Raw genomic sequence first — 10,000 nt, forward strand, 5'->3', positions numbered from 1 at the left:
TTCATTCATTCATTCATTCATTCATTCATTCATTCATTCATTCATTCATTCATTCAGTAGGTGGGGCTAGCTGGTTTTGCAGTTGCACATACTTACCCATACTCCAGAAGTCAGTCACCTGGGCATTAGCTTATCTGGAGAATGTCACTTCTTGTGAAGTGCCTCTTAAACAGCTGTTGGGTCAAAGTTCAGACCGCAAGTAGTATGTAGGAATAGCAATCTCCTCTCGAAGCATAATGAGAGGCATAGCTTAGCACTCATCTTTTGAAAGAAGGACGATTTTCAGCTTTTAAATCTCTAGATCTTATATTGATTCAATTATTTTAATTCTGTAAAGCCTAATATATTTTCGATATATTTTCGATAATACAATATATACTCTAACTGGGGAGCCAACATAACTTTATCTCTCCTTAATCCCAAGGGGCACAGTCACTCTTGTTTGTTCATATTAGTTTTCATTAACATTAGGGCTGTCAATTTAACACATTAAGTACATCAATTAATTAGGAAAAAATGTATGTGTTAAAGGAGTAGTAAAGGGAAAAATCATGTTTAGCCCTGTTTTAAGGTTACTGATGATCATATACAATGGATCAGATCAAAAAGTTGACAAAACTAGCACTTTTGAGAAAGTCTGATTGCTCTACCACCGTTTTGGTCATACAATGGATGTGGGTGGGCACCTTGAAAAATCATTCAAAAACATGTTAAACTCTCGATTTCTCAAATTATATATGCGATTAATTGCAATTAATTAGATTAATTATAAATCAGTAATATATATTTTTTTTAATCGATTGACAGCCCTAATTATATTGTTATTTAAATGTCATCCCTTTTTTTCTTCCTCTCTCCCTCCCTCTCTCCTTCCCTCCCTCCCTCTTTCTGTCCCTCTCTCCCTCTCCAGGTGCGATGACGGCGTTCTCGGCAGGCTTCGTGAAGATCCGGTGGTCGGTGTGGTCGGAGCTGGTGATTGGTGGGATCACGGCGCTGCAGGCGGGGCTTCTGCTCCTCATGGGGACCACAGACAACATATGGGTGTGCTACGTCGCCTACGCCCTGTTCAGAGGGTTCTACCAGTTCCTGGTTCCTATCGCCATGTAAGTACCTGAGCAGAGTAGAGCTGTACCACTCCACCTTCATCGCCATGTAAGTACCTGAGCAGAGTAGAGCTGGACCACTCCACCTTCATCGCCATGTAAGTACCTGAGCAGAGTAGAGCTGGACCACTCCACCTTCATCGCCATGTAAGTACCTGAGCAGAGCAGAGCTGTACCACTCCACCTTCATCGCCATGTGAGTACCTGAGTAGAGCTGTACCACTCCACCTTCATCGCCATGTAAGTACCTGAGCAGAGTAGAGCTGTACCACTCCACCTTCATCGCCATGTAAGTACCTGAGCAGAGCAGAGCTGTACCACTCCACCTTCATCGCCATGTGAGTACCTGAGCAGAGTAGAGCTGGACCACTCCACCTTCATCACCATGTAAGTACCTGAGCAGAGCAGAGCTGTACCACTCCACCTTCATCGCCATGTAAGTACCTGAGCAGAGTAGAGCTGGACCACTCCACCTTCATCGCCATGTAAGTACCTGAGCAGAGTAGAGCTGTACCACTCCACCTTCATCGCCATGTAAGTACCTGAGCAGAGTAGAGCTGGACCACTCCACCTTCATCGCCATGTAAGTACCTGAGCAGAGTAGAGCTGGACCACTCCACCTTCATCGCCATGGGAGTCTATGGAAGAGTATTACTAAGAGATAATCAACGAGTAGGTGTGCGTTAAACGGTTTTAACGCACGACGTGGAGGCGAAGAACCACCCGACGCACAGCGGAACCAATTATCCCGTTTATACCATGGCCCCACATGCCAAAGACAAATCAATATGTGCCATTTACTCTCATTTTCTACATTAAAATATTAAGAAATGTTATTTGTGTGTTGCTCATTGCTGTGTTTCATTCTAGTCCCTCACTGCTAAATCACGTTGCTATGGAATTATACATTTATAGATCTATCAATTGATAGATCTAATCACACCTTTTGTTGTTACTGTAGATTTCTGTGACTGACTGGACTAAACTGCCTCTCTCTCTCTCTCTCCCTCCCCCTCCCTCTCCCTCTCTCTCTCTCTCTCTCTCTCTCTCTCCCTCTCTCTCTCTCTCTCTCTCTCTCCCTCTCCCTCCCTCCCTCTCTCTCTCTCTCTCTCTCTCCCTCCCTCTCTCTCTCTCTCTCTCAGTTTCCAGATCGCCTCGTCCCTGACCAAGGAGCTGTGTGCTCTGGTGTTTGGTATCAACACGTTTCTAGGAACCATCCTCAAGACCATCATCGTGCTCATCGTGGCCGACAAGAGGGGGCTGGGACTGCCTGTGCACTCGCAGGTCAGAGCCAGAAACACACAATAACACACACACACACACACACACACACACACACACACACGTACACAAACACGCACACAGTGGAGTCTGAAAGATTATAAAGGTTAAGGAAAATACAAATCAAATCAAACCTTATTTGTACAGCGCACAGGGGGGGGGGGAGTCCACAGGACCTGTTTAGAGTATAAGAGGGAGAGACACTAATAATTATTTTCTGCAACAGACATGCAAACACTCATATGCTTTACTATAGGTTAAGCACGTTTGTTGATCATGTTGTTTTTGTTGATCATGTTGATGTTGTTTTTGTTGATCATGTTGATGTTGTTTTTGTTGATCATGTTGATGTTGTTTTTGTGGATCATGTTGATGTTTTTTTTTTTTTCCAGTTCCTGCTCTACTTCTGCTACTTGGCTGTGCTGACGGTGATCTACTTCTGCTGCGCTGCCTGGGTCATCTTCCGCCACTACCGGAGCCAATCAGAACAAGGGGGAGGGACCACAGACCAGGCCACACCTACCGAGCTCTCTCCCATGGCAACAGAACCCTTGGAGACCGAGCCTCTGTCCAATGGGAAGAGTTTGAAGGTATAAGAAGAGCTCTGATTGGACAGTATCCTGACCATGCAGTGTCACAATGAGAAGGAGGTCTTTCTGGGTGGCGGCTGCTAAGGAAGCGCTTATAGGGGTCCAAGTCGGAGAGAGGAGCGCTGGATGGTGTTACTCTTCATGGACATGGTGAACTGGAGGAGGGGGGACCTCTACAGGATTCCTGAACGGTTCATACAGCTCTTAGTGCCTCGTCTATGAACCAAGGTGACTCCCAGCCCTGAGGAAGTGGCGTGCTACAGCGGAGGCCGCGGACGCAGTATTTCACTGCCCATTTTTATCACAAGTGATGGCGATAATTTGTGATGCACTTACTTTGTAACACTGACAGAATATAGTCATATTTTATATAAACAGGGGAACCAATATGAAACGGTCTGAACTTTGAACTTTACTAAGGTTACTAATACTCATAATACAGTATGATTTAGAAACTTGATAGCAATGATTTGCTATCGTCAGTATTTGTGGCACAATAACAAGATGTACTTAACTACAATTTAGTATGGTCGTGGTAGCTTTTTAGCTTGTGAGTGATACTGTATATCATTATAAACAGACCTGATTGCTATGTGATCATTAGGAATTTGCTTATCAATAAGCCAAATGCTGGAGAGGTTGACTGACGAGAAAGAGCTGCTGAATCCTACTGATGATTTAAAAAAAGTAATTAAAATAAAAATCAGCTTGAGGTTTTTCTGCTCACACTCCTGTGTTTTTAAACGGATCACAGTCAGTCAGGGTTCATCACGTGGTTTAATCATCGATGCGCCACGCTGCACATTGCTGCCAACGATAAGAATCCTTGCAGTGAAGAGCCGTGCATGCTGGGTTTTCTCGTATCCACAGTGTAACTGACGCCACGCTACAATCACGCACGACAGCTTGTACTGTACTTTCATAGTGTTCATTCATTCATTTTGGAAGTGAAATATGCTCATGAATGGATCCTTGTGTGAATCGTTAGATTCAGACCCCATTTGTCACCTTGAGACAAAGTTTTTTTTTTTTTTTTTCGTACATTTGTGGTTATGAGAATTACAAAACTTCTTAATCATATCAAAGGTTCACTCTTGCAGAATCGTTGCCTTATCATATTCTCCCCATTTCTCATATTCTCCCCAAAATGTGTCTTTTTGTATCATAGGATTATGGATTATGGATGGGATTATGGATTATGGATGGGGTTATGGATTATCGATGGGGTTATGGATTGTCTGGAGTTGAGCTGTGTCATTTGTTTTTTTTATCTTATGCACAGTATTGATGATACTGGTCATGTTACAGGATTTATTACTGAAAAGATAATTGTCTATGTTGTTGGAAAATGTTTTGTCTCTGAAGCCGTTTTGCCCAAGAGTGAATTAACGGCTGCTGAATGTTTGTGAACACCTGAAGACGATTATGAAGTAGTACTGTACCTTTCTGGACTGTTGAGGACAAAAGTGACCTTTTCATGTCATATTTGATCCTTTGATATCAAGCAGACCTTCAGATTTGAATATCAGAAGTAGAATATTCTTAGTCCTCACTAAGAAGTACTGAATTCCTAGGATTATACTCAAACTGCAGAACGGAGTAACCAGGATTAATCACTTCTTGGTCAAGGTTATCATCAGAATTGAAGATGGGAATCTAAGAGTGAAGAAGCTTTTAAACATGGGAACATATTTAGCTTGCATGGGATAACTTACCTCAGAATAAGCTGATTATTTGATTGGCAAGTATGTTTTTGTCATGGTAATACTAGAAATGTGTAAGGTGACTTCAATGGTAGTGGAAAAACCCTAATGTCTAAAATTGTCCAATATTTCCTTTCACATTTTTTCTCTCACATTGAAATCAATGCAGAATGCACACGTTCAATTATTTACTGTGAACCGATTTTGTTGCTGTAAGAAATGGACACTGAATAACTTGTAGTACTTTTTTATCAGGAATTTTACTTTTGATTCCCAAATAAATCAGCTTTAAAATATTTGTTTTGTTTGAGGATTTGTCCGTTAGGTTTCATACATTTAGTTTAAGTTTAGTACTCAATGGAATGGATCATGTATCTGTGGAGGTAAGAGCAAGTCTATCAGAATGGTCAACCTACCCATTTTACAGTGTCTTGTTGGAACGTTATGTCCAAGGAAGGAGTCACATGACATCCTACAAGGAAGGAGTCACATGACTCATCCTATAAGGAAGGAGTCACATGACTCATCCTACAAGGAAGGAGTCACATGACTCATCCTACAAGGAAGGAGTCACATGACTCATCCTACAAGGACGGAGCCACATGACTCATCCTACAAGGAAGGAGTCACATGACTCATCCTTCAAGGAAGGAGTCACATGACTCATCCTACAAGGAAGGAGTCACATGACATCCTACAAGGAAGGAGTCACATGACTCATCCTACAAGGAAGGAGTCACATGACTCATCCTACAAGGAAGGAGTCACATGACTCATCCTACAAGGAAGGAGTCACATGACTCATCCTACAAGGAAGGAGTCACATGACAAGGAAGGAGTCACATGACTCATCCTACAAGGAAGGAGTCACATGACTCATCCTACAAGGAATCAGTCACATGACTCATCCTACAAGGAATCAGTCACATGACTCATCCTACAAGGAATCAGTCACATGACTCATCCTACAAGGAATCAGTCACATGACTCATCCTACAAGGAAGGAGTCACATGACTCATCCTATAAGGAAGGAGTCACATGACTCATCCTACAAGGAAGGAGTCACATGACTCATCCTACAAGGAATCAGTCACATGACTCATCCTACAAGGAATCAGTCACATGACTCATCCTACAAGGAAGGAGTCACATGACTCATCCTACAGCAGGAAACCGCCGCGAAGCTGCAGAGGATTCAAACGAAAACGTGCTTCTCGCTCCAGCAGCCATTTTATATGAAATGGTACAACCAACCCCGTGGGGTTTCATAGATACAGTGCAGTGTATTTTATTACATAGTCATGTCATTTCATTCAACATGTTTGTTATACTGTCAATCAAGCAGTGAAAATAACTCATTTTTGAGAATGTCTTTTATGATGGTTGACATTAGCAGGAACCATATTTTCTTGTTCTCCCTGGATGTACTACAGAATTCATGGTCCCGTTCAAAAATGATTAAAACGACTTTTTGTGTTAAGAATCGAGAATAAATATTCCATTGTTATTATAAACACAACATAATTTGAAATATCCACTCCTTTGAATGTCCAGTAGCAAAATAGAAATAAAAGTCAAAACATATAACAAATGTTATGCACAGTGCTAAAACTGGTTAAATGTACAGATTATGACACATCCCGAAATGAAAATGAATAAAAAAATTACAACAATGGCTAATGAACAATCATACATTTCATAAACAATACTGTAATGTCTGGCTTGTTGTCTTGGAATGGAAGTCCAGTTATGTGCCAGTGTGATGGGAATGACTTCATTAGTGAAATGACTACTGACTTGTATTACCGTTAGATTTCTTGTGTACAGTATATACTTAATTTGAGTTCCCCCTATGCTGAAGACAGACGTTTTAAGTCAAAGACTTAGTCTGTTACATTTCTTTGTGTTCCATGCTGATTGCTCAAAGCTTTCTTCTATGAAACATGTCTCACTCCAAATTAACCTCAAAGCTTTTAAACCAACCTTCGGTCTACATCCCGCTGGCTTGCCGTACTTAACAGTTCACCTGACAGACACGGCTCATTTCTGTGTTTAGGACATTCTAGTGCTGTTTAAGTGTTTTTCTGTCCCATCTGTGTGTGTGTGTGTGTGTGTGTGTGTGTGCGTGTGTGTGTGTGATCTTGTCATAGTGTTGTGGGGCCTGTTTGGTCAGCTGCAGTGCTTCAGAGAGAGAGGGTAGGAGGTCCTGCTTGTCTCTGTTCCAGACCCAGAGCACCAGGCAGCAGGTCATGAGTTCACATCCCGCTGTTTGGCCAGATGGACGATTAATGGTCAAAACTCACCAAACACGAATGGGCTTAGAGCACCAGTCAGGCGCAGTAGCCAAAGAAGCCATGACCACGCCCTGAATCTGCCACGCCCAGTAAGGAACCACAGCCGTGCTGAGTCTGAGAGGCCCTGGATGGATGAGGGTTATTCATAGAGGATGGATGAGGGTTACTCCTACAGGATGGATGAGGGTTACTCCTACAGGATGGATGAGGGTTATTCATAGAGGATGGATGAGGGTCATTCCTACAGGATGGATGAGGGTTATTCATAGAGGATGGATGAGCACGGAATGATGAATGAATTCACAGTTTTCCCTCTTCCTCCATTTTATCTGTTTGAAATTCATTGTCTTTCAAAACAATTGAATTTCACAATAAATTGCCCGTCCGCCTTTAGTGAGTTTTGGGCAAAAGCCTCGTCTAAAACCAAGAACCCCTTTCAGTGGGAAATCAATAAAGGGTTCCGGTAGCTTCCAGGACCGGGAGGAGGAGGAGGAGGAGGGAGGTGAGTGAGGAGGAGGGAGGTGAAGGAGGAGGAGGAGGGAGGTGAGTGAGGAGGAGGAGGAGGAGGGAGGTGAGTGAGGAGGAGGGAGGTGAGGGAGGAGGAGGGAGGTGAGTGAGGAGGAGGAGGAGGGAGGTGAGTGAGGAGGAGGAGGAGGGAGGTGAGGGAGGAGGAGGAGGAGGGAGGTGAGTGAGGAGGAGGAGGGAGGTGAGGGAGGAGGAGGAGGAGGAGGGAGGTGAGTGAGTGAGTGTGCTGGGGGAAGGGAGAGAGAATACTGGACAATATTGCTATACTGTTCTATTTACAAAGCACCATATATTGCATGTTACGTAATGTGTGTGTGTGTGTGTGTGTGTGTGTGCGTGTGTGCACGTGTTGAGTTGTTTCCGACCAGTAGACTAACTTATGGAGGTGTGTGTGTGCGTGCATAGTGTGTCAGATATTTCGGACTTGGCAACATACACGTCCTGTCTACTGTGTGTGTGTGTGTGTGTGTGTGTGTGTGTGTGTGTGTGTTCAGCAGGTCTATCTCCGCGAGGGGCCGGTGTAGCTGTTCTCGATGCAGAGCACGGCGTACGAGCTGGAGCAGCTGCTGGCGCTCCGCTGGAGGAGCTGACCGCCCTCCTGGACCGAGGAGGCCACGCCCATCACCGCCTGCTCGCCCACGCGCCACGTCTCACAGTAACTGTCCACCTCACGGTGACCCCTGCTGGAGGAGCCGTGCCAGATCTTCTTCTCCGGCCTAGAGGGGGAGGGGAAGAGATGAGGGGATGGACTTGTTTGGAATCGCTCCCTCGTTCCCTCACTCCCTATTCCCTATATAGGGTTCACCATGGAGTGAACTACCTAGGGAACGGAGGAAATGTAGGATACATGCACTGTTCCCTGCAAATCAAGGTGAATTGTGGGTAATAAATAGTGGACTATATAGGGAACGAAAATTCCGTGGAGAATTCGGACACTACAAACAAAATGGCTGACGCCCTATATAGTGCACTATACCACTATTACTACTACTACTACTACATATTTCTACTACTGCATATTACTACTATATCACTAATAGTGCTACTATTAATACTACTACTAATACTACTACTACTACTACTACATATTACTACTACTGCTACTAAAACTACTACTACTACTACTACTACTACTACCACTACCACTACTCCTACTACTACTACTACTACTACTACTTCTACTACTACTACTTCTACTACTACTACCACTACTACTACTACTACTACTACTACTACTACTACTACTACTACTACTACTACTACTACCACTACTACAGTTGGGTTATGTGTCCCTGTGTGTCCCTGTGTGTCCCTGTGTGTGTGTGCTCACCACGCGTCGTCCCTGCCGATGTCCCTGCCGTCGAAGGAGTAGATGGGCACGTTGTCCTTCATCCTGGCCTCGCTGAAGATGGCCTCCCAGCTGTCGAACAGCCGCTCATCCTGAGGGTTAAAGGTTAAAGGTTAGGAGCGGGAGAGAGAACAGCGGCTGGTCAGAGGAACGCAGTCAGACAACATGACGTCAGTCAGACGAGATCTGCTCGTTATCCAGATCGCCAGTAACACAACAAAGCAACAACAACAAACAACAACGTTTTTTCTGTGTGCCACTGTACCTTCAGGTCAAAACACTTGGTATGTGCTTGATTCGGTTTACCTTGCACAACCAAATCAAACAGTCCCAAAAGTGCAGACTGTGATGAGTCAAATGCACCTCAAATAAAAACACAGTCTACGCATTTGGCCCAGGTCTGGACCCGAGTACCTTGAGGTTGACTATGGGCATGTGGTCGCGGTCCGACTTGCGGACGATGCTGTAGAGGTCCTGCAGCTTGGACGACAGGAAAGCCCGGAAGGTTCCTTTCATGCCGATGGCCTGTGCCTGGGTGAAGCACAGGAAGTCCGCCCCGCGGATGCCCCGCATCGCCCCCGTCTGGGGGGCGTTCAGGGCAATAAGATGGAGCTGGGGGGCAGGCAGAGAGGAGCGTTACGATCAATTGCCCCCACAAAATAAAACGCCTCCCGATAATAAAATCGCCTCCACAAAATGGCGTATCAGTGGTCAAGCTGACCAGGTGCCTCAACTCACCCCGGGGCCGGCGGTGTGGTGATGGACGGGGGTCTGGGGCGCGGGGGGTCGCGTTCTCCGCGCGGGGGTCACCGGGTAGCGGGTGTCTGGGTAGACGGGGGGATACTGGGGGGGCGGTGGGTGGGCCGGATGTCCGTTCTCTACGCGGTAGCGGTCTTTGAGGCTGGGGTATCGCGGGTCGGTCGGCGCCGGGTACCTGGGATCTGAATGGTGTGGGTACTGGGGGTCTGGATGGGAGGGGTATCTAGGGTCTGGGTATCTTGGGTCGGGTTGGGGAGGGTATCTAGTGTCTGGGTATCTTGGGTCGGGTTGGGGAGGGTATCTAGGGTCTGGGTATCTTGGGTCGGGCTGGGAGGGGTATCTAGTGTCTGGGTATCTCGGGTCGGGCTGGGTTGGGTGTAGAGGGTCGGGCTGGGG

General features: G+C 45.4%; 2 protein-coding genes across 2 annotated transcripts in view; one reads left to right on the forward strand and one right to left on the reverse strand.

Annotated features, from left to right (window-relative positions):
- The window catches only part of slc19a1 (solute carrier family 19 member 1), a 9,007-nt gene extending 4,066 nt beyond the window's left edge, over positions 1 to 4,941 (forward strand). The window contains exons 5-7 of the mRNA XM_084462386.1: positions 911 to 1,103; positions 2,246 to 2,387; positions 2,777 to 4,941. Of these exons, the coding sequence (XP_084318512.1) occupies positions 911 to 1,103; positions 2,246 to 2,387; positions 2,777 to 2,980 (539 nt within the window). The 3' untranslated portion in view covers positions 2,981 to 4,941. The remainder of the gene's footprint in view (positions 1 to 910; positions 1,104 to 2,245; positions 2,388 to 2,776) is intronic.
- A 3,055-nt stretch (positions 4,942 to 7,996) lies between these two features.
- The window catches only part of LOC311328409 (uncharacterized protein), a gene marked incomplete at both ends in the record, with an annotated part of 30,053 nt that continues 28,049 nt past the window's right edge, over positions 7,997 to 10,000 (reverse strand). The window contains 4 exons of the mRNA XM_084462381.1: positions 7,997 to 8,213; positions 8,828 to 8,937; positions 9,260 to 9,457; positions 9,584 to 10,000. The exon at positions 9,584 to 10,000 is cut by the window's right edge and continues 150 nt beyond it. Of these exons, the coding sequence (XP_084318507.1) occupies positions 7,997 to 8,213; positions 8,828 to 8,937; positions 9,260 to 9,457; positions 9,584 to 10,000 (942 nt within the window). The remainder of the gene's footprint in view (positions 8,214 to 8,827; positions 8,938 to 9,259; positions 9,458 to 9,583) is intronic.

The sequence above is a fragment of the Borostomias antarcticus genome (genome assembly GCF_949987555.1).
Source record: "Borostomias antarcticus genome assembly, contig: scaffold_141, whole genome shotgun sequence".
In the NCBI taxonomy this organism is placed as follows: Eukaryota; Metazoa; Chordata; class Actinopteri; order Stomiiformes; family Stomiidae; genus Borostomias; species Borostomias antarcticus.